This window comes from Ictidomys tridecemlineatus, chromosome 10, assembly GCF_052094955.1.
Source record: "Ictidomys tridecemlineatus isolate mIctTri1 chromosome 10, mIctTri1.hap1, whole genome shotgun sequence".
Classification (NCBI taxonomy): Eukaryota; Metazoa; Chordata; class Mammalia; order Rodentia; family Sciuridae; genus Ictidomys; species Ictidomys tridecemlineatus.
Window position 1 is genome coordinate 39,720,551 of NC_135486.1, and position 24,720 is coordinate 39,745,270.

General features: G+C 47.1%; 2 protein-coding genes and 1 long non-coding RNA gene across 5 annotated transcripts in view; 2 read left to right on the top strand and 1 right to left on the bottom strand.

Annotated features, from left to right (window-relative positions):
- The window catches only part of Pacc1 (proton activated chloride channel 1), a 47,063-nt gene extending 45,287 nt beyond the window's left edge, over positions 1-1,776 (bottom strand). For 2 of the 3 annotated variants that reach the window (XM_040278462.2, XM_005329432.5), the window contains exon 1: positions 1,588-1,775. Coding sequence is in view for 2 of the 3 variants with exons in the window: in XM_005329432.5 (XP_005329489.1) it covers positions 1,588-1,623 (36 nt within the window). In the remaining variant the exon portion in view is untranslated. Of the gene's footprint in view, positions 1-1,587 lie in introns of all 3 variants that reach the window. The other variant, XM_040278463.2, reaches the window with a different exon arrangement.
- Positions 706-4,383, top strand: LOC144367215 (uncharacterized). The gene is made up of 2 exons (XR_013426541.1): positions 706-1,603; positions 2,148-4,383. It is a non-coding gene; the product is annotated as an uncharacterized LOC144367215 (long non-coding RNA).
- A 5,347-nt stretch (positions 4,384-9,730) lies between these two features.
- On the top strand, positions 9,731-19,136 carry Nenf (neudesin neurotrophic factor). The gene is made up of 4 exons (XM_078022781.1): positions 9,731-9,944; positions 16,681-16,741; positions 17,524-17,627; positions 18,834-19,136. The coding sequence occupies exons 1-4, from the start codon at positions 9,768-9,770 to the stop codon at positions 19,008-19,010; spliced, it is 519 nt and encodes a 172-aa protein (XP_077878907.1). The 5' UTR covers positions 9,731-9,767; the 3' UTR covers positions 19,011-19,136.
- The last annotated feature ends 5,584 nt before the right edge of the window (positions 19,137-24,720 follow it).

Sequence of the window (24,720 nt, forward strand, 5' to 3'; positions counted from 1 at the left end):
TAGAATCAGGAAGCCTCAAAGTTCTATGATCCCAGTTTCACCTGGATTCATCCTGACCCACATAGCAACAACCTCTTACCCAGTTCCCTTCCTGATACCTGCAGCCATAATAAGCCCACCTCCTTGCCTACCCCTTCCCTCAAAGCCAAAATTTCCTCTCAGCAAAGACACCTATCTCAGAGCTAGGTCCACTCAAATGATTCAGGCAAGAAAGATGCAAGTCATTATCTGGGCAATCTTCTTGGGACTTCAGAGTATCATCCACCATGGGAATGCCCCCAGTGAGCAACTGACTCACCTGTGGCCTTGCCCTTGCAAGTGGGATAACAGTCCATAAGTTAATAAATATTTTATGAGCCCTGTTAGGTGAGGAGATACTGCAGACTGTGTGTTGGAGCCAGGATCCTGTTAAATCTGGACCCCAAAGTTCCCAAAAGAAGAAACTACCGGTCATTCTCCGAGGACACTGAGCTCAGCACTTTCCATATACTAACTCATTTGTGAACAGTGAGTGTCTAGTATGACCAAAGCCGAAGTGGGTGAGGAGATAGTCAAAGTAACACATAAAAAGTTGAGCTGCACATGGTTTTGAATTCTTGCTGAGATGTTTGGCCCGTTCTGGGTAGATCCAGCGTCAGGGCTGTGAAAGGAAAAGGCTCTGGAGTCAGGGAAGACCCTCAAAGCAAATGTGGAGAATATGAGAAATGTGGAGAATGAGGGGGTAACACAATATCACACTCGGGTGATTAGAACAGACACAGGGACACAAACTGGAGCAAGAGTTGAAGATGTGGACCTGAGTAATCTTGGCAAGTGAGAGGAGCACAGTGGAGGAGAATAGGAGAGGAAGATTATCAAAGATGACCAAGGTTCGGGTGGAGAGGGGAGAGCAGTTTCACCCACAGGCTTAAGAAGCCAGGAGGAAGAGTACTCTGAAGGAAAAGCTGGAGGCTCAGCTTGTACTCGGGACAGACAAGAGACAAAGAACTGGAGAAAGTGATCGTTAAAGTCGTGGGAGGAGGTGAGATTTGAAGGGAGAGGAGCGAGAACAGCAAGGTCAGTGAAAGCACTTTTTTTCAAAGTTAGGCGGCCACCAAAACAAGAGATAATGATCCCTGCCATTTACCAGCCACCGGGACCACGCGGCCTCGAGCTAAAGGAGAGCTGATGCCCAAGGCGCATCTGAGCTCGCCGCGAGAAAGACGCACCCGATTCCACTTGTTGCAAAGAACCTCGCTTCGGTCGACTGGCCGCACTATGGACCGGGACCAAAGGGGCTTTAATCATTCACCTGCTGGTTACGGGTCGCGGCTCCAGGGACCCGACTCCATCCCCCGGCCAATCGACTGGCAGCATCCGGAGGAGGCTGGCACCCGCGCCGCCCGCCACCCGGCTTCCTTCCTTCCTTCCTGCTGAGCAGCTCCTCGGCACCCCGGGACCCTCTGAGGACGTGCTCACCCCGCCCTTTGGCTGCACAGCCGGATGCCCCCGCGCAGCCCGAGCCCCCCGGCACCCCACTCCCAGGATCCCGAGACCTCGCTCCTCCGCCTCACAAGAAACTCCCTTCCTTCCCCTGCTCCCTCGTACCTCCTGGTAGGATGTGGTGAGTTCCTGCCGGATCATGGCACTGACCAGGGCTAAGGTACACCTGAGTCCGCGACAGCCGGGGAGATGCAGGGAGTGAGCACCGCAGCTGCAGTCTGGAGACCTGCCGGCTCCGCAGAGCAAGACCGGTTCCAAGCTGCGTCCCAGACACCAGGCGTGACGCGCTAGGCGCATGCGCCTCGCTCCTGCAGCGGCCCGGGCGGGCGAAGGAAGTGCAGGGAAATGTAGTTCTTGGCAGGGCGCCCCTCGCCACCCCTGGGAAACAGGAGCCCAAGTGTTTGGCTGGGCCCGGCCAAACCCCGGCCTTCAACGCGCGTGCCTCTTTGTCTCTCACTTCCTCTCTCTGTTGGAGGGGGAGGGTAAGTGGAACAAAGAGGCCAAATCAGATGGGTAGGACCGGCTAATCTATAATTGCAAGCGGAAGCTTGGTTCGGCAATAAATGTCTGGAAGAGCGCTTTGTACATTACAAAGCATTCTCACTTTCTGCCCTTGATCCTTCAAGGGCCCCTCTAGGAGGAATATTTTTCTCCCTATTTTGCAGATGAGGAAACTGAGGTATCTTGTTTCAGAAAGGATGGAAGAAGAACAGTGTGATCAAGTGAAGATTATATATCCAAGAGTAGACTACAGAATTCATGTTCTTTCCGTCATTCCTGAGGCACACACTTGGAGTCGGGAGTCCTAGTTCTTGTCCTTGCTCTGCCCCTCACCCTGTAATCTAGCAATGAACAAGGCTCACCTGTTTCTGCCTCAGCGCAACTGCTAAAACCTGCTCTGTTTCACTGGGCTTCATGGGAGCCAAGAGAGTTCGTGCAGTGAACACCCAGAGGTGTTATTCAACCACAGCAGAAGCAGGGAGCCCTAAATGTGGCAGAGAATTGGGTGTTGGCCCTATGGAGGGTGGACTTGAGGACCACCCACATCTCCCATGCCTGGCTAGCTGGTCTGAGTGGCCACCCTGAGCTGCTTAGTGGTGAAGCAGATAGAGGCTGCTTATTATGCCTTAGTGAATGCTGCTCTGTGTCCCTAGCAGCTGCAGCTTTGCAGCCCCCTCCACTCAGGCCACTGGGCCTCTTCCCTGCTGACATGCACAGTAGCACCAACCACATCAGATCATCCTGGGCCTCCTGAAGCTAGCAGTGGGAGGTCCCATGCCTCTCATGATCAACCTGCTACACCCCAGGCCCTCTGCTTTTTTTACATCTATTAAATGGGACAATATGTATAGCACCCAACACATTGTAAGCACTCAACTGCACATTTGTTAAATGTGAATAGAACACTTAACACCAGTCATTTCACTTATCAATTAAAACAATCAACTAATTAAATCTTTTAGTGCATTCATGCAAAGGTGGTTGGTAGAACATGTCACACAATCATAAAATTTTAGACTGGAAGGAACTAAAGCAATCTATTTCAGTCCTATCGTACCTCTCTGCTCTTTGTTGGTATGACTAAACTGGGAAATGATGGTCTCCCTTATTTGAGGAGATTAACTGATTAATATAATTTTTAACATAGTTTAAAAAATAAAATGTGACACAGAGTGTGGTGGCGCACCCCTGAAATCCCAATGGTTCTGCAGGTTGAGGCAGGAGGATCACAAGTTCAAAGTCAGCCTCAGCATGGTGAGGCACTAAGCAACTCAGTGAAACCCTGTCTCTAAATAAAATACAAAATAGGGCTGGAAATATGGCTCATCAGTCGAGTGCCCCTGAGTTAAATCCCCAGTATCAAAAAATAAATAAAATGTGCCAGGCACTGGGATATACAAATGAATGATAGCCCAATATTCTTGCTTCTGTGGCTCTTCCATGCTAGTGTACAGAGACAGACCATAAAGTAGAGCTTTCAGTCCTTGATGTCCCCAGGTCTCTCTTCCCCTTCCCTTGTAAGCACACACTAATCAAATTTTCCAACAGAACAGTGGTTATCATGGTCCCAAATGACCTCTGCGTTGTCAGATCAGATGCCATTTCACCATGTTTCTCTTTCTTGATTTATCAGGGACGCTGGACTCAGCTGATCCTCCCTTCTCCGTGATACACTTTCTTCCCTGGTTTCTAGGACACCTCCCACTTTGCTCCTCCCTGGCTTGCTGCTCCTTCTCAGCCTCCTGTACTGACTTCCCCCTCATCTCAGAGTTACAGAGTGACCTTCTCCTTTCTCCTTACTCCCAAGGAGTTAGTGAAGTGGTCATCTCTAGTCTCGTGATGGAATTACCATCTGAACCCTAGAGATTCCTGCTATGATTTGACTGGTGTCCCTTCAAAATATGTTGAAATTCTGACTTCAGTATCTTAGAAATTTGGAAATAGGGTCATTGCAGATGTAATTAGTTAAGATGAGATCAAAAGGTCCTTATGACTCTACCACTTTGGTTTGTCTGGCAGAGGTACTTGGACAAATTACTCCTGTGGGAACACTAACCATGTGTTGTGTGGTGAAGGGATTCCTTAGCCCAATAAGCCTTGTGTGCATAAAAAATGATGGAAGATAATGTGAAGACAGACACAGGGAGAAGACCACATCATGACAGAAGCAGATGTTGTAGTAAGGCAGCTGCAAGCTGAGGTGACTTCAGTTATTCACATGCTGTTTACAAGTCCCAACTCCCAGGTCCTGACTCCATCCCTTGGCCAAACAATAGGCAGTATCCCAAGGATTTCCAGCTGCCAAGAGAAGCTAGGTGCATGTCCTTGTTGACACCTTGATTCAAACTCGTAGCTTCCAGACCTTGAGGGAATAAATTCCTGTTGTTTTAAAGCCTTCTAGTTTGTGGTTCTTCTGTGAAGCAGCCTAGGAAACCAACACAGTCCCCAAGTGTATACAAATGCATGATTTCCAGCCTCCCACTCTCCCCTGAGGCTCAGGCTCACTGCCCAGCTTCCTGTGCCTCTTCTCCCCTGATGCCCACCTGGCAGCAGCAGAGCGCAACTATGGAAAGCACAAACCCTGTAGCCAGAACCCTCTGTTCTCAGGCTTGGGTCTGCCACTTACTGACTTTGTGATCTTGGGAAATTAATTTCCCTGTGCTTCAGTGACCCCACAAGTAATGTGGGAACATTCCCACCAATTCATAGAACTCTGAGATGTGAAGAATTTAGAACATTATCTGGCACATGTTTAGTAGTAGATTAGTGTTAGTGGTTATCTCAAGGTTCAAAGCCAAACTGGGGAATCTTCTTACCCCAAACTTGCTCCTCTCATCGTTACCCCACACTGTTTTAAACCCCATCCTTGAATTCACTGTGGCCAAAATTCTTGGAGTCATTTCAATTCCTCCCTTTCCCTCACACCCCACAACTAAATCAGCAGATCCTCATGGCTTTAATTTAAAAATGTATTCAGAATCTGAGTACTCTTCACCGCCTCTGCCATGGCCACCCACTCCAGCATTTCCCATTGATTATTTTCCGTGGCCTCCCGGCCAGGCTATTTCTACCCTTGATGCTATGTAGGTTTTTCCTGACAGAGCAGCCAAGGAGAGCTTGTTAAAGTCAGATCAAAGGGCTTCTCTGCTCCAACCCTTCCAAATCCAAAGTTCCACAGTGACCTACAAGGCCCAAAGGATCTGTCCTCTAGCACCCACCTTTCCTAATACTCATGCTCCCCGACTCCCCAGCTCCAAGATGTTGAGCACAGTTCAATCTAGCACCAGGCTGGGGGTATAGCTCAGTTGGTAGAGTGCCTGCCTTGCATGCACAAGGCCCTGGGTTCAGTCCCCAGCACCACACACACAAAAAAAAAAATCTAGCACCTTTGCACTGGATATCCAAAAGAAGTCACTTAGACATTCAAAAGAAATAGATGTACACATGACTCACTTCCTCATCTCCTTTCAGATCTTTTTCCAAATGTCAACTTATCACCTTCTGAGAAACCCATTAAAACAGCAAACTCCATTTTCAACAATCCTTCTACTCCACTTTTCTTACTAACACATGCACCTTCTGACCAATTCATTTATTTTCAGTCTCCCTCCATGAGAGTGGAAGCACCAGGAAGATAGAGTTCTTTTTTCTCTCTCCCTCTCTTTCTTTTTTAGAGCTTTATAGTTTTACACAGTAGTTGGCTTCATCCCAACAAACTCATGCATGCATGGAATTCGATTTCAGTGCATGATTCCCTGCTCTTTTCCTTCCAGTCCCCTGTCCCTTCTCCCCTCCCCCATTGAAGGTGGTATTCTTTGTGCACTGCTGAATCCCAGTACTTTTGATGGTGTTCTTCTTTTACTAGTTGTTCAAATAGTCGTTGACTAAACAAACAAAAACAATCTCACCTAGCAATAAAAGCTCAAAAGAAAATAAAACTGGGCACTGTGGCACACATGTATAATCCCAGGGGCTCAGGAGGCTGAGGAAGGAAGATTGCAAGTTCAAAGCCAGCCACAGCAACTTAGTGAGGCTCTCAGCAACTTATCAAGACCCTATCTCTAAAAAAAATAAATAAATAAAAAGGGCTGAGTCCAATCTTGGGTACCTAAAAAAAAATAGATATGAAAGGGCATGACAGCAGCTATGAGTGGGGTACACTAATTTATCTAAGCAACATTAAGGGATGTGACAGTCTGGCTGGGCACAAAATCATGAGCCACTCAAGCAGGAACAAACTTTATTTTTTCAAACTGCCGCCAATGCCCGGGAAGATCACACGCAGCGTTCTCCCCCCCGCCCCCCAGTTCTCCCGGAACCCCAGAGCAAGTTCCTCCCCCGGAATTCCCTCCTACTGCACTTCCCCAACCAATGGGAACTCTCCAGGAGTCCTGCAGCAGGCCAAGGTGAACAATATCCATATGAATATAAATCTTAACATAATCATATCATCTCAATGGCTAGCTGGCGTCACCTTTCAACCAAAAATGCCATGCATCATATTACTTGGCTGTGGCTCTTAGCAAAGGGAGGCCTCATGAAAGAGAGAGAGAGACCTTATGATGGTAGCTACTTTTGAGACCTGAATGACAAGGGGCCAGCACATGATGTTCTGCATCCCCTGGCAGAGAGCATGGGCACAGTACAAAAGCCCTCTGCTGAAGCACAAGCAGGAGGCAGTGCAATTGGAGAAGGCAGTGTGATCAGAGAGGTAGGCAGGGGTCATAAACTGGAGATTGAGTTGAGCTTATCCTGGGCTTATTTATTCTCAGATCCATTTTTCCCCTCTCCTGTTCAGCTGCGGGTTGCAGGAACTGGCCCCATGTGCTTGGTTTCCACAGAGTTAGGTCAAGGAAGTATTGCCAGAGATTAGAAGGTGTCGTGATAAGGGAAAAGCCAGGGTTTTCCTCTGCACTCTCCTCTTTGCCTTGGAATACAACTGCTAGGCCCTTCCCTGCCTCTGGCAGCAGCTCTTCTGTGACTTCATGCACTACACAACAGCTTCATATCAGTCTAGCTTCCACCAGGTGATCCAGGCTGCAGGAGCCTGGTACTAAATACCACCTCCTCCCTCCCACTGGCAGGATGGTGACTTCCTTCTGTTGCTCTTCTCTAGGTTGCCTTGAGGTTGTTGTCTTGGCCTCTTCCATCATCTATGTAACTTACTACCTATATCACAGCCATTCTGCTTTGATAAGAATAATTTCTATTTTCCTTGAAGGTGGCTGACTGATTCCAAGTGGTTTGAAAAAATGAATCTGGGTTCAGGTAGAAAAGAACAACTGGGCCAGGTGTTTGCTTGTAAGCCCAGCGGCTTGGGAGGCTAAGCCAGGAGGATCCCAATTTCAAAGTCAGCCTCAGCAATTTAGCGAGTCCCTAAGCAACTTAGCAAGACCCTGTCTCAAAATAAAAAATAAAAAAGTCTGGGGATGTGGCTCAGTGGTTAAGTGCCCCTGGGTTTAATCCCTGGTACCGAACAAAAAACAACAAAAGAAAGAATGAAAGAAAGGACAACTGGTGGGCGTTGGGGGACAACTAGAGAAACCAAGGGCATATGAATGTATTATTCAGTTATATGCTTTCTCAGCACCCCAAGGAGGAGGCAGCTACATGTGATCAGTAGAAATTACAGTAGGATCTTTTGACTTAACAAAGGTCCTGACGCACCCTATAGAAAAAGAAAGGACTTGGGCAGAGAGGCAGCACACTCTGTGGTACAGATGCTGTAAAGGGCCATGCCTTTCTACCCCAGGGACTTAGAAGGGCCTCTTCTAATCCAGAGGTCCTGTGTCATGTACAGCAAAGTTTACGTAACCTTCCATGTCCATTATCATTGTTAGTTTCAACACAATCCTATGAAAAGGGCAGGCTGGCATGTCACTGAGGCCACAGTTGAGATTCAGAGGGCTAGTGGACAGATCCTGTTAAGGTCATTCTACTCCAGAAGCCCATTCTGTTGAATTAGTAAATGTGTAAACATTTAGTACAGACACTGAGGGGAGCTATAACCTGGTGGTTAGGACAGACTTGAGAACACGTGGCCTGGGCTTGAGTCTTGCTTCTGCCACCTGCTATGTGACCTTGGACAAGATACTTTAGGTCCCTGCACTTTAGTTTCAGAATCTGAAAAATGGGGGATAATAATAATTTTTACATTATGGAGCTATAGTGAGGCTTAAATGAGTTAATATGCATAAAAGTGCTGGTATCAGTACCTGACACAGTAAGCCCTTCTGTGGTCTCCTTTGCCAGTTCTTCCAACCACCAAATGTTGGCAGGCTCAAAGAGCTCAGGCCTTGGTCTCCGCCTTCTCTCTCCCCATATGGATTTCCTTGGCTATCTCATCCAATTCTGTGGTTTTTTAGATATAATCTATGCACCAATGATTCCAAAATGTATTACTCTCCCCTAATTCCAGATTCATATATTCAACTACCAATTTGCTATTTCCAGTTAAATGTTTAATATGTATCTCAAACTGAAAAGCTCCAAACTGATCTTGATGGTCTCCCTCCAAAACCTGTTCCTCCTACCATTTCTCTTATCTCAGTAATTGGCAACTCCATCTTTCCAGCTGCTCAGGCCCAAAACCCTGCAATCACCCATGACTAGACTCTGTCCTTCACACCCCTTATCTCATTGGCCAGAGAATCCAATCAGCCACAACTTCAAAACAAATCCAAAATCCAGCTACTTCTCCCCACGTCCCCTGGTCCAAGCCGCTATCAATCATCACTTGCCTAGATTATTGCAATGGCTTATTTGCTTCTGTCCATTTTCAGCATAATAGCCAGAGTTATTTGGTTAACACTTCAATTTATTCTTCTGTTTCACTCACTCTGAATAAAAGACCATGTATTTTAAAAATACACTGTGAGGTTCCATAGATTCCACCTCCACCCACTCACCTTACTCTGCTACCTTCTGGACCTCATTTCCCATGGTCTTCCCTCCTTGCTGTTCTTCCAGGAGGTGGGGCATTCTCCTTCTCCAGCATTTAGGCACTTGGTCCTTTGCAGAGATTGCTCTTTCCCCCAGGGCTCCCTCCCTCACCTCCAGAAGATTTTTATACGGACTCCTCAATAGGGTCTTCCCAGGTCAGCCTACTTAAGGCGGCAACTCGCACTTCCCAATTCCTTTGACCTGCTTTATTTTTCTCCCTAGTATTTGTTACCTAACATACTACTTACCTAGCTAACTTCATGACTGCCTATAGAATGTAAGCTCCAGGTAGGCATGGGTCTGTCCTAACCAATGATGGGTCACCAGTAACATGGTACATGAAGGACCTTAAAAAATACTTTCTGAATAATTCAGTGACCTTAGCTTTGTACAAATGTTACCTTTTATTATACGCTTGTGTTGTGCCCTACCCTTTGCAAAACTCCTTTTGGGGACTCAACATTTAAATACAACTCGAAAGGAGAGGGGGTTGGGGGGAAAGGGAGAAGTAAAAGCGAATTAATAAAATTGGGGTTCTATTTTTAAAACATACCAGCCTAGGTGCTGATAAGTGTCATTCGTGAACCTAATGAAGGAGCTACACTGACATCTGTCGTTGTGTGCTAACTTTCAGTGGGTAGTTTGGGGTAAGGAGCAGGGGTTGTCATCCTACTTCCCAAGTTTCCAGAAGGCGGGTGGCCCCGCTGCGCTGCGAGGAGCAGTAGCGCCAGGGAGGCGGGGGTTGGGGGGTCCCCGCCTTCGGGGCGGCCCTGGGCGGGCGGCGGGGCGGGAGCGCGCGGGCTCTGCCGCGGGCCTTCCTCGCCCAGCGCTGCGCGCTCACCATGGCGGGCCCGGCGCCCGGGTGGCGGCTGCGGCCGCTGGCAGCGCTGGCCCTGGTCCTGGCGCTGGCCCCGGGGCTGCCCGCAGCCCAGGCTGGGCAGGCGCCGCGCCCTGCGGAGCGGGGGCCCCCGGTGCGGCTCTTCACCGAGGAGGAGCTGGCTCGCTACGGCGGGGAGGAGGTAGGCGGGCGCGGCACGGGCCTAGGGATCGGGGCCGCGGCTGTCTGTGCGGAGGGAGGCGGGACCCGGGAGGCGCCGTGGGGACGCGCGGCTCGCGGCGGGCGCCCCCTCCCGGAGCCCGAGCTCCGGCGGGCTGGGCCTCCTCTCCCCAGGGTGAGGGCGAGTCCTCCAGAGTCGGGCGCCCTGCTTGGCCCGCGCTTCCCTCTCCGGCGCTTCCCTTTCCCCGGGAGCTGCCGCCTGGAGCCAGCCTTTTGGCTGGTAGTCTGTATACAAACCGCAAAACTTTGTTTCTAATGTTAGCATCACCTGGTGGCGGTCACCCTGCGTATTCATTGGGGAATGGCAGGTGAGGAAGGGAGGGAAGCAAAGCCTGTTCCTTGGGTGAGGTGGGGATCGGGGCAGGTCCAGGGACCATCCAGGCTTTTCCTGCACTTCCTTTTCCTGCCTCTAGATCCCGGGCCTCCTCCGCAGCTGACTCCTCATATCTAAGTAGTGTCTGTGCCCTTGAGGATGAGCCCGAGCCAGGGGTGAGCGCAGACCGGGAAAAGGATTAGCGACAAAATCCCCCAACACACCCATTCCCACATCCAGTTCAGCCAGTAGTGTGGAGGACTCCAGAAACTCACAACCACCTGCCCGTCAGGTTTGGGGGACCCCATGCCTTGTGAGGGAACCAGGCGGTACTCAGAAGGGCCCTGGGGGCAGGGCAACGTTAGAAGGGGAGGTCAGGACATTAGGTTTGGTGGGGAGAGCACAGTATAATCTCATTTCAGAGCTGGGGAAACCAATTTAGTGCTTTCAGAGATGAGGAGACAGGCATGCCACCCATTAATGGTAGAGCAGGAAGTGGCTGGATCTTCTCTTGCTCAAACTCTCTGACCTAGTAGGTTTTAGATGGACTAGGATTTTAAGGGAGACTTGGAATCCTGGCCCTGGGCATCAGATTTTAAAAGGTTGGTTAGAACTTGGGTCCATGAAGACATAGGAGGGAGACACAACAAGGAAGTGACTGGGTATTAAGAGATGCAATCTTTGGGTGCAGAGTCAGGGAATCTGTTTAGAGAAGAGTTAACATGGCAGGCCTGCACTCTAGAAAGGCCAGCTTGCAAGGGTGGCCCTTGGTTGGTGACTGGATTTCCTATGTTCCCACCCCTCCCTGACGGTAAGAGTGGCTTACCTGCCTCTGCTGTGCATATGGATAGTGTGGCTTATGTTGAACATTGTATGCAGCAGCACTCAGACCAGCTCCCAATACAAAACTTGGGTGCTGAGTCTCTAAATGGGCTTCCCTGGGCAACAAGGCGCTCCTGGGGGCTGCATTGTGCTGGGGGAAGGGTATGTCAAGGGAAGAAGAAAGTTTAAAGAAGTCTGCACAGAGTTTACTCCAGATTCTATCTCTTTCTTTTCCCCTTCTAGCCGTGAATACTGAGTTTCTTCCATATGTGGGGTGGTCCTGGGGACCCTCAGCACAGAATCCAATGAAAGACAGTTCAAAATGGAGGGTACAACAATAGTACCTGGGATGACAGAAAGACTCTTAGAGTGTTTTGTTGGTATCAGGGATTGACTGGGGGCACTTGACCACTGAGCTCCACCCCCAGCCCTATTTTGTTTTTTATTTGGGGATAGGGTCTCACTGAGTTGCTTAGTGCCTTGCCATTGCCAAGGCTGGCTTTGAACTCGCAATCCTCCTGTCTCAGCCTCCCCAGCTCCTGGGATAGGACTTATTGCAAGGAATTGTTTACACAATTATGGGAGCTGGCTAAGAATGTCAAAAATCTGTAGGGCAAGCTATCAGGAACTTTTTCCTCAGGGAAACCTCATGACCTTTCAACTGATCAAGTCAGACTTGTCCTTAGGGAAAGTTCTAGGCCTTCCAACTGATCACATCAAGCCCACTCAGATTATCTGATACTCTCCTTTATGTAGAGTATCAGATCATCATCTCCTGATGGTAGATATTAATCAAGTTTCCAAAATACCTTCATAGCAACACCTCATTGAGTGTTTAATCAGATAATTGGGTTCAGTAGCCTATCCAAATCAACATAAAGCTATCACAATGGTTGTAACAGGAGTGCCTATAATGGTTATAATGAGTTAAATGAGATAGTAGCATAGTGGCTCATGCCTATAATCCCAGCAGCTCAAGATCACAGGTTCAAAGCCAGCAAGGCACTAAGCAACTCAGTGACACTCAGTCTCTAAATAAAATACAAAATAGGGCTGGGAGGTAGCTCAGTGGTTGAGTGTCCCGGAGTTCAATCTCCAGTACTCAAAAAAAAAAAAAAAATTTGACAGTAATATGCAAAGTGCTTAGACTAAGCCTGGCATAATGCTTAGCATAAACTTTAATAAATGTTAACTGTTATTATTTTGTTAATTTATTATTAAAGCTAATCAAACTCTCCTACTAGTTCCTATTTCATTGTCTTTAAAAAAAAAAAGCTGTTGAGGAGCTGGAATTGTGGTTCAGTGGCAGAGCACTTGCCTTGCAACTGTGAGGCCCTAGGTTCGATCCTCAGCACCACATAAAAATAAATAAATAAAATAAAGGTATTATGTCCATCTATAACTAAAAAAAATATTTTTACAAAAAGCTGTTGATAAATCATTAAATTCATCCCACGACCCAGAAATAGTTTACCAATGCCTCTGTGGTGAGAAATACACATTTTTTAGGACTGGAATGTAGCTCAGTGGTTAAGCACTTGCCTCACATATGTGAATCCCTGGGTTCAATTCCCAGTTCCAGAAAAGAAAAAGACAAAGAAAGAAAAGAAAAATATGATCTTAGATGATTGGAGGGCAAGAATTTTTTTCTGTAAAAAAAAAAAAAAAAAAAAAAACTCACACACACACACACACAAAAAAAAAACCATGCAAAACCAGGCACTGTGGTACATGTCTATAATCTCAGCTATTCATATGGTTGAGGCAGGAGAATCACAAGTTTGAGGCTAGCTTGGGAAATTTAGCAAGATCCTGTCTTAAAAAAAAAAAAAAAAAAAAAAAAAAGCTCCATCTGCAGCACCTCCCACCCCCAACAATAAATAAATAAATAAGAGTCACCAGTAAGGAACTCCTCTGTTTCAGGCTCTGGTCTAAGGTCTGAGGGTGTTGGAGGCTCTGAAACACTGGCCAGTTGAGGGATAAGGCTGTTTGCTCCACTGCTTTTGTGTCCCCCACAATGTGGTACTGTCATGGCACTTTCCACTGGCCCCTGCTTGACCACAGGAAGGAAAGAAACCTATCTGGTGAGGCAAACCCAAGACCCCAAAGCAAAGTGAAGGCCCTGGTCTCCTTCTGTAGGGTCCCTCTCACCCACTACCTGTTTGCTCCTCTCCTAGAGCTAGGCCAGTGCAGGTGTGCCATCTGGTGGGAAGGGCAAGAGAGTGGACTGAAAGTTGGATCCCTAAGCTCTGGGTTCTAGGTCCTGCCTCCCTTCTGTTCACTCTGTGACTCAGGGCAAGTCACTTCAACTCCCTAGACCCAATTAACCTCATCTGCAAAATGAAGGTGTTGATAGATTGTCTTCAAGGCCACTTCCTGTTTCAACTTCAAATTCCTCCAAAGTCCTTGTCACTTGGGAATTACTGGTGGGGGATGGGGAAACAGTTGGACAAGGTGGTGCACACCTGCAATCCAGCGGCTAGGGAGGCCAAGGCAGGAGGATCTCGAGTTCAAAGCCAGCCTCCGCAACTTAACAATGTCCTAAGCAACATAGGGAGACCTTGTCTCTAAATAAAATATAAAACAAGGGCTGGGGATGTGGCTTAGTGGTTAGGTGCCTCTGGGTTCAATGTCTGGTACCAAAACAAAAACAAAACAACAACAACACACTTTCCTTTAGGAAACTCTGTGATCTCCTTCCACTTGGTTATCTGATTCCTCTTTGCTTTTACAATACTTAAAACTTAAAGGATGATAAAGGAAAGTAACATTTATTTCCCTGAACTGCTAATGGCCTTTCATATCTTGCTTTGATGAATCTTTTCTCTTTTTTAAAAATATTTTTTAGTTGTAGGTGGACATAATACCTTTATTTATTTATTTATATGTGGTCCTGAGGATCGAACCCAGTGTCTCATGCGTGTTAGGCGAGCGCTCCACCACTGAGCCACAACCCCAGCCTGCTTTGGTGAATCTTAACCCATTGAGTAAGGACTTTTATTATCCTCCTGTTGTGTAGGAGAGAACTGAGACACAGAGAGGCTACACAACTCAAGGCCAGGCCTGTTTCACTTGAAAACTTGCACTTAGATTGTGACACCATGGTGACTCCTACTTTGCTTTGTTGGTAAAAAGACAACAACTGCTATTATCTATGACCTGCTATAGTCATAAACAGATAAAATGATGTCTCCAAAATGAACATCCATAAGGGTCATTTAAATGGGCACAAAAGATCTCACCTATCAGGACTGGGGTTGTGGCTCAGTGGTAGAGCACTTGCCTAGTATGTGTGAGGCACTGGGTTTGATCCTCAGCACCACATAAAAATAAATAAATAGAATAATGATTTAAAAAAAAAATCTCACCTATCCAGGTCGATGAGGGGATGGAGAGATCATGGGGTGAAGCTGGTGATGAATGCATGACTTTATCACGTCTCTCGTTTCTTCTCCTTTCTTCTTATTTATGCTCCCAGGGCTTCTGCCCACCCTCTGCCCTCTTGGTCTTCATTTCCCAGACCTGAAAATCTGTGGTGAGGCCCTGCTGTCAGTGGATTCCAGCTAACAGATTATTCTGCACCACTCACTTGGCGTTTAGCTGATAAGACCCCTCCTCTGCTCACCTCTGCCACATCTGTGTCAGAGCAACGTCCCTAGGAGTGCTAAACACACCTTTCTACCCCTTCACTATGAGTTCCCCAGCTTTCAGTATGTAGTTTAATGAGGAGATAAATATTTCACTGTTGAAGAAGTGGAGAGCATTAGTGATAAAGATGTATGTTTTGTTTTGGTACTGGGGATTGAACCCCCGGGTGTTCTCTGGAGCTATACCCCCTGTCCTTTTTATTTTGAGACAAGGTCTTACTAAGTTGCTCAAGCTGGCCTCAAACTGGTGATCCTCTGCCTCAGCCTCACCATTAACAGGCATACATCACTGCACCCAGTCAAAATGCATGATTTTATAGCATGTATATTATGTTTCTATGACTCTTTGCACACTGAAAAAGAAAAAATATCAAAGAAAAGTCCACAGAATGGAAAATATGACAAACTGTTGTAATTATAGCTGTAATGTATTTTAGAAATTGATATAAACACATGACTCCACTTGAGAAGCAATCGAAGCTGAGGAACAAGTCATTACCGTGAAGGAAGGGCGGTAAATTGACACAATGACAAGTGCAGTCTGCTGCCACGTGAAGCTACTCCATTTAAATGACCCTTGTCAGGTGAGGCCTAACAAGTGTCAACAAAGTCAGGGAAGTTCTGAGGCCTGTCTTTAGGGAATAACAAAAGCCAACCATTTACTGAGCTCCCATGTTGGGCTGGGAGGTTCTCCAAACACAATTTCCTCCAGTACTCCTGCAGGGTAGGAAGGTGGGGTCCCCGTATGACATTAGAAAAATTGAGGCCCGACAAGTCATGTGGCATTGGGGTACGTTTCCTTGTGTAAGTTGCTTAACTCCTTTGCCTGTTAAATGTGGTCAAAAAACACTTGGCCGTGAGCTCCACAAGAGCAAGGACCCCACAGCCGCCCCAGAGAGAAGCCAAGCAGCCAAAGATCCCGAGACCCAGCAGCAACTCACCCTTCACCGGGCCTTTGAGCCTCCTGCTCATCTGTACCCTGATGGGTTGAGATGGAAGAGAGACCTGATCCTTGGTGACATGGCACCATGACAGTCACCCCAGCCTGATTCCCTGTGCTTTTTGTATTATTCCCTTTTTTTTTTTTTGTGGGGTAGTACAGTTTCTAAGGGAACATTTTATAGCCACTAATACTGCCAAAATAAAGTATATAACCCGTTGTTAGTAGAACTGTGGACAAACAGCATTGCTTGCACATTTCTGCCACTGTACATGTTTTAATGATTTTTAAAGGAATTTATTTGTGTCCTTTGACCCAGGAATTCCATATGTTGAAATAAACCTCAAGGAAGTAACTTGACAAATTACAAAGTAATTTATAGGAAGATATTCATAATGCTCACATTTATAGTTCCAAGCAATGGAAATACCCAAAAGCCCCAGACAGAAGACTAGCTAAACAAGCAGGTGTATAGTATGGTGTCACTCATATAAGATAGGGGCCCGTGGAGCTGTTTAAGTGACAAGCCATTTTTCTAATATGTGGAAATGTTAAGTGAAAAAATGTTGCCTACAAAAATTGAAATATAAACTAGATCATCTACACTGGTTGTATCTGTGTATGTCCATGGATGATGGGGACATTTGGACTGATTTAAATCATTCGTTATTTAATATTCTTTTGAATTTTTATCTGCAAGAAGTTGTTCCAATTCCTGTTTTTTTTTGTTTTGTTTTGTTTTGTTTTGTTTTTAAGGAAGGGATTGCAGTGCTCTTGTCATGATGCTGTGACTTTTTCAAGGTTTCGTGAGCATTCGTGACATTGCTGGGGAAGGTGGCAAGCTTGCTGAGAGCTAGGCTTTGTGATGTATCCACCGCTCTTTGCACAGCTCGTGATGGGAAGAGATTTTACTAACTCTGTCCTGTAAGAGCCGGGTTCTTTGTTTCCCCTTCACAGTTTCTCCCTTACTTTCTAGGAAGATCAACCCATCTACTTGGCAGTGAAGGGAGTGGTGTTTGATGTCACTTCTGGAAAGGGTACGTGGTTTGGCATTTTAAGTCTTTATTTTGGGGGATCTCAGGAGCCAGAGTGGGTACCTGGAGGTGTGAGGAAAGGAAGACAATGTTGGGAAAGTTCTTTTCCTTGCCTCTTAAATGACCAGAATTGAGTTAATCTTTGTCAGAGTTTTACACCAACAGATTTTTTTCCTGTTAACGACATGCTCCCACTCAGAAGCCTCCCATGGCTTCCCATTGCCCAAAGAATCAGATTCAAACCTGATGGTTGACTCTAAATGAAGCAGTGAGAAAAATATTCCTTAGCAAGGAGTTGGCATCGAAGAACATTTTGATGCCACTGAATAATGGTTTCCCTACTTATAACTACAAATGATATCATGGAAGTCGTTTTGTAATGGTTCATCTTTTGTTTAATTCCAAAACTGATGACCAGACATAGACTCGGCATCCACCAATATTTAAAGAGGCCAGACATTTTTTTTCTTGTTTGCATTTATAATATTTTTAGAGGACTAATTTCATTTTGCATTTCCCCCCAAGTCACCTCTCAGCTCTTGTGCGTGATTTGTTCCATGTTTGAATTAGTGAAATCCCACCTGCTGGCCGGGAGCCGGCTGCTGGACTTTCTATCTTCGGCTGCTGGACTTTCTATCTTTGGCTGCTGGACTTTCTATCTTTGTAGCTTTGTCTGTCTGCGGGCCTGCAGTCTTTCTTTGCACTGGGGACCTCAGAAGCCTCCATGTGCAGGCTCCTGGCTGTGCCACCTGCACACCCACACTCTTCCTTCCTCCCTAATACAGAGTTTTATGGACGAGGAGCCCCCTACAATGCCTTGACTGGGAAGGACTCCACCAGAGGAGTGGCCAAGATGTCCCTGGATCCTGCAGACCTCACCCATGATATCGTAAGCCAGATTATGGGATTTTGACAAAATGCCTCATACCCTCAGCCATGGTTTTTTTTTTTTTTTTTAAACCCTGAGGGCAATAGCAGAGCTTTTAAATTTAGCCTATTTACTTGGTGTGGTATTCAGTCACTTTCTTAAGTAGATTATCTTACTGTGTCACATCTACTCAGAAACCTCCCAAGATCAGGTCCAAACTCCTGTGAACTTGTGATCTAACTCAATGATCTTCATAGTTTGGCTCCAGCCTCCCTTGGCAGCCTGATCCCTCTCACAGTTTGCACTCACCACATTCCAGCCTCTTTCAGGTTTGCTGTTCACCTCTGAGACCTGCCCCACTGCCAGCCACTCTAGGTAGCTTAGTGAATGAACTGGACTGAAAAGCAAGGTCTCCCTCTATGCTCCTATTTCTGTGAAGGAGAATATAGCATTAAAAAAAAATTGATCCCCATAATAAGGCTGTTATTTGCCCCAGATGTGCTCAATATCAAATCAACATTGAGATGAAATCCAATTTTTGAGCTGCAAGAAATTAAGAAAAGGGGAAATATGTTAGTTGGCTTTGGGTCATTGAAACAAAGCACCTGAGATAATTAACTTATAAAGAAAAGAGGTTTATTTCAACTCAGAGTTTTAGAGGTTTCAGTCCACGATCAACTGACCCCATTGCTTTTGAGTCTGTAATGAGGCAGAACATGATGACAGGAGCATGGGGCAGAGCAACACCATTTACCTCAGGGCCAGGAAGCAAAAGAGAAAGAAAAGAAAGCTGGGATCCCACAATCCCTTTCAAGGTCATGCCCCCAGTGACCTCCCATTAGGCCCCACCTCTTAAAGGTTCCACCATTTCCCAATAGTATCTCCCAGAGACCGAGACTTTGACACATGGACCTTATGTATAACAGGAGGAGTAGAGAGGGCAGTAAGAGGAATCAGGACAGAGAAAGTAGACACAGGCTGTATCAAAGCACACCCCACCCAGGATGGTGTTCTCTACAGGGTCTTTAATTCCCACATCAAACAGCAAAAAATGGTGAAGCCATTGCTCTCCCCATACCATAACCCATCCCCGCACACTATGTGGCTCGTCAAGATATTTTTTTCTCTTGCATGTGGGTCTCAGGAACGCTGTGAGACAGGGTTGGAAAAAGACCAACACCAAACCCGATTCACTCATGCCCACCCCTGTGTTTCTTTCTCCCCAAGACGGGCCTCACAGCCAAGGAGCTGGAGTCCCTGGACGACGTGTTCACCAGGGTGTACAAGGCCAAATACCCCATCGTTGGCTACACAGCCCGGAGAATTCTCAATGAGGACGGTAGCCCCAACCTGGACTTCAAGCCTGAAGATCAGCCCCATTTTGACATAAAGGATGAGTTCTGATGTTCCACCTGCAGGAGGAGGTTCTTGAAGAGTGAGCTGGGGAACAGGTGCTCCCTCTCCTACAACATAGGCTGCCTGAAGCCTCTGAGTCACCTGGATCTGAATAAAGCAGAAATGAACTTGGAAGAGTGGGAATGCTTTTTATTGCCCTTGGTCCCGTGTTGCCTGCCTGGGTATTCCTGCATGCACATCAGTGAGGGTGCTAATCATAGCCCTAGGGGAAGGCCTCCTGCCTGTCCACATTGGCCCTCTCAACAGTGAATAAGAGGTGACCTTTATTTCTTCTTTATACTTTTCTATACTGGCCAAATTTTCTTCTGTGACGATGTTTACTTTATAATGAGAGAAAAAATAAACTTCCTATTATTGGGAAAGGAGAATTCTGCATATGTCACCTCCTGGGAGCCTTGTCACTCTTGTGGGAGGGTAGGTTTGTGCTCTCTGCCCATAGTTCATATTCCAGTTTTTTGTGCCCCTCCCTGTGTAGGTGCCAGGCAAAAAGGACCATGCAAGCAGTGTGTCAGGAACAGAGAGGGATTAGTTGAAAAGGTGGGCTGTGGGGAAGGAGGCGAGCACCCGACCAGCTGCAGCCCCATTTGCAGCTGGAGAATGGTAAGGAGGGCCAGAATGCAGCCTGGTGGGGCCTGGTGGGTGGTCATTCCAAGAATGGTTACACACATGCCTTATAAGGCCAGATTTCAGGACAAAATCCCCCTTGAAGGGTAGATATATTTCCTCTGGGGAATAGTAGGCAATATCTGGAGACATTTTTCTATTTTGGGCTGTCACAACAACTGCAGGGTGCTACTGACATCTAGAGACCAGGGTGCCACTAAACATCCTATAATGCACAGGATAGCCCCTTGTTTTAGTCAGCTTTTGCATTTCCGTCACCAGGATTGCCAATAAGAACAGCTTAGAGAGGGAATTCTTTATTTAGAGCTCACGATTTCAGAGGTCTCAGTCCATGGATGGCTGAATCCATTGCTCTGCGCCCAAGATGAGGTAGCGCGCTACGAGGGAAGGGCACAGCGGAGGAAGCTGCTCAGCTCATGATGGGGTTAGGAGGAAGGGGGTGCAGGGAAGGGGTCAAGGGAAGATGCACCTTTTCAGGGAAAACACCCAATGACTCAACTCCTCCAGGCAACCCTACTTGTTCAACCCCACGTAAGTCCATTTAAACTAGGATGGACTGGGTGATGGCTCTCACAATCCAATCATTTCACACTCCTACATTAATATAGGAGTTTTAGGGGGACATCTTATATCTACCCATTAATACCCCTCTACTACAAAGAATTATCTAGTTCAAAGTATCAGGTTAAGGCTGAGAAACCCTGTTTGGCTGATCCCAGAAACTTTTACAGTAGAGATGAATTTCTTTGATATAAAGCTTTGTTATTAATGTAAATAGCAACTGCCTGTGGGTGCACCCCTGTAATCCCAGTGGCTCAGGAGGCTGAGGTAGGAGGATCGTGAGTTCAAAACCAGCCTCAGAAAAAGCAAGGCACTAAGCAATTCAGTGAGAATTCATCTCTAAATAAAATACAAAATAGGGCTGGGCATGTGGCTCAGTGGCTGAGTGCCCTTAAATTCAATCCCTGCACCCCCCTCCCCAATTAAATAAATAAATAGCAACTGCCCCTCAAAAGGATTTTTACATGAAGCAGAAGAATGTCCAAAAATGCTAATTCCTGGGGCCCACCCCTAGGGCTTATGAGTTTCTAAAACATGGCCTAGGAACTACATTCCTAATGAGTACCTCAGGAGATTGTGATAGCAAGGGGCCCAAATACATTTTGAGAGACATCTGCCTCATGACTTTCTAGTCACCTCTTGGGGAAATGTCTCAGATCTACTCTGAAGACCAACTCTGACCTTTGCTCATTAGTATGATACAGGATGGGGGAGTCTAATGGCAAACTCCTGGGTCTCACTCAAGAAGTTGGACACTTGACAGCCCCCAAAGAGAAATGGACCTGGAACTTAACAAGACAGTATTCTAGCCTGGAATTCTCAAAGCCAACCATGCAACCAAGGTAGTCTATACCAGGATATTTTGCCCCTGTTGATGTACAAGCCCTTGGGAACACCTGAGAGATGACTTCTTATGTGTCCACTGCTTCCCGAATCAGCATGCAATGGATGGGGGCTAGAATTCCACTCTTTAGACCCTAGTCTCTTTGGTAGGTCAAAGTCTTCAAATTCAGGCCGGAACTTTCCAGAATTGCTCTTTTACCCATTTCCCTCCCTCAACCTTGACTGCACCAAAGCATATTTTTTCCTCCTGGCTTCAAACTTATTACTTCTTCCAGGACAACTCTGCCTGGTTCCCTGGCCTGCACTTCAAAGGCTGCCTCCTACAACCAGCAGGAGAAACTATGAATATGATTATGTCTCTCTATTATTTAGAGATTCTGGACCAGATTGTGCCAGGATAGTGTGTACAAAACTCTGGGCAGCCTGCACACACTCCAGAGAGACGGATGCAGCCCCAGGGGAGGGACACATGCTGGCGTGTGAATTTGTATCACTGGCACAGATCCCTGGAAGTCCCAAACTGCGGGGAGCGGGGAGCGGTGACTTGGCTCAGGATCTCTGACTGTCTTGCAGCAGGAGCCTGTGCCTGCTCTGGGAACTTCCCGTGCAAAGGTGCAAGTCAAGATTGCCCAGTTGCTGAGCTGGGGAGGTAGCTCAGTGGTAGAGTGGTCGCCTAGCACATGCTTGGCCCTGGGTTTGATCTTCAGCACCACATAAAAATAAACAGAATAAAGGTATTCTATCCAATTACAACTAAAAAATAAATATAAAAAAGAAATCTTAAAAAAAAAAAAGATTGCCCAGTTGCTGTGGTGACGCTCTTCTTTTTTTTTTTTTTTTTTGGATTTTTTAATATTTATTTTTTAGTTCTTGGCGGACACAACATCTTTGTTGGTATGTGGTGCTGAGGATCGGACCCGGGCCGCACGCATGCCAGGCGAGCGCGCTACCGCTTGAGCCACATCCCCAGCCCAAGGTGACGCTCTTCTTAAAGAGGTTTTGTACAAGGTACAGGAACATCCGTCTTGTCCCTGAGTTCAGATACCAGCTACCAGGGGAGGGATTTATAAGGCCAAAAGGTAATTATAATTAGTCTTTGTCCTTCAGCCTACCTGCTTTGAAGAAACTTCCTCACCAAAAAAAAAAACCCTTTTGATGATAAAACCTGTATAATAAACATGCTGAGCCAGCTCTGGGTCACTGTTTCACCACCAGAGAATGGGGTCCCACCTGCTCCCAGATTTCCCCTTTGTGAGTCTGTCTGTTTTTTCCAAATCTCCCATCGCCCCTCACTGGGTTCTGAATTAATGGCTGTGCAGGTTGCAGCACCAAGTCTCACTGCCCCATACACCCCCTACCCCCACATTTGCTTATAATGTTTTCTTTGATTTAAAAGCTTCTGTCCTCCTTTTAAAACTCAGCCTAAGCACACCTCGGCCAGGACACCTTCCCCCCGTCTGGGATCCCCTGTAACCTAGATTGGCCTGTGCATCTGTTTGGCTATATATGTCTATTTATGAGCTTGCCACCCCAACAGGAGCATCCTGAGGGCCCAGCACAGGCACATGCTAAGAGTGACCAGATTGTCCAGGTGGCCTTGTACTTTCTTTCTTTCTTTTTTTTTTTTTTTGCACTGAAAGTTCTACATCCCAAGAAACTCCTCGGCCCTGCACAAAACCTGAGGAACTGCACAGTCCAGGGTGCTTCCCAGCTGAAGGGCCTCGGGCATGATGAAGGGACCTGTGCCACCCTAGGCTGAGGTCAGAAGGAAGGAGCTAGTATTGTCCCGGGAGGAGATAAGGCTGAAGGGAGGTCCATGGGATAAAGGAGGTGGCTGGCTCTTTACAAGTCCCCACAAGTTCACCTTCAGCATCTCCAAGGGGAAGCTCTATGCCTTGTCTACAGTAGGTGCTCAGCGTATTGGAGCATGTTGATATCAGTACAAATTGTGAAGTTCTTCTCCAAATCCAAGTTCCTCCCGCTGCATGACAACCTCTCGGTCCTCTTTCTTAGGGAGATATTTCTCTGCACCCCAGAATGCCAGTCAGTAGCCCCCCTCTCTGTACTCAGGCTCAGAGCTTCACCCCTTGCTGATGGCACTGGGCCAGCTCCCTTGCCATAACAGGGAGGAAGAGGAAACAAGGCCCTGGAGCATGGAACCATTGGAAAGCTATTATAATAAGGCCAGCAGCTACCGAATGTCCCAGAAGGGTGATCAATGGAGTTCACTGCAGAAGAGCAGAGCAGAGTGGCCTGACCAGCAACCAAGGTCTCTGGAGGTGGAGGTCATGCAGAGGTCATCCAGCCCAGGTTCCAGCCTTATTCTGGGCTGAAGACCTCCTTCAATCACCTTCTCAGCAGCTTCCAGGAGGAAAAGCGAAGGGCCTGAATAAGCTAGCCCACCCACCTGGCTTCCTTTGGGAGGCTTCTTCAAGACCAATCTCCAAAAAGCCTGGCCTGCCTGCTACCCCCATGCCCTCAGCCACCTGAGGTGCTGCTGCAAGGTACCAAAGCTGGAAATCCACCCAGAGATTAGTCCCCAGGAGGCAGCGAGAGTCCTGGCTCCAGGATGTGAGGACCAGAGAGCCCCTGTGGGGCCCAGGGAACCCAGCAGACCTCTCTGACAGATGGTGGCTTGGAGTGCTCTAAAGCCTCAATGATTAAGGCCTGGAACAGGCTGCCCCACGTCTGTGGGGGCAGTAACTGACCAGGCAGAGGCTGGCCCTGCAGGCTCTGTCCAGGACATCAAATGTAATCATTGCCTGGAGGATTATTTAATACCATGTCAGGTCGGTCATCTTCTATGCCCCATTTCACAGTCTGAGAGCCAAATCCATGTGTAACCTCTCTGTGCCAGATGCTGCTTTCTTCTCTGGGCTCCTCAGCCACACAGAGCTGAGGAACGCTGCTCAGGCTTCCTGGGGAGTTTGCAAACAGCAGGTACAAGGAGTTGATGACCCTGGGGGAAACCCTCCGGTAATGGGAGCCTGGGTAGACAGAACCTCCACAGAGTCTTTCGAGGCTCATTCTATTCAGCTCAGGTGATATTGATCCCTGTGGGATAATATGAGACATGAGATAACCAACTTTAAAGGAGGAAAACCATTCGGCTCTCAGTTGTAGAGGTTTCAGTCCATGGTCGGTTGGTTCTGTTGCTGTGGGCCTGTGGTGGAGGAAAGGTGCTCAGCTCATGGTGACCAAGAAGAAGAAGAAAAAGAAGGAAGGGGAGCAAAAGGAGGAAGAGGAGGAGGAGGAGGAGGAGAAAGAGACCAGGGTTCCATTATTCTTTCTAAGGCACACCCCAAATGACTTGACTTGCTTCCACGAGGCCCAACATCTAAAAAGTTCCACCGTCTCCTAATAACACCAGGGGCTCATGACCAAGCCTTAGTGTTTTTTTCTTTATTGCACTGGGAATTGAACTCAGGGCCTCATGCATACTAGGTAAGCACTCCACCACCGAGATACCTTCCATCATTTTTTTATTTTATTTTGAAACAGGATCTCATTAAGTTGCCCAGGCTGGCATTGAACTTGCCCATCCTCTTGCCTCAGCCTCCTGGGTAGTGGGATTATAGGCATGTGCCACCGTGCCTGATGTGACCAACCCTTTAACATACAGGGTCTTTAGGGGATGCTCCAGATCTAAACTATAGCAAGTCCCATACCA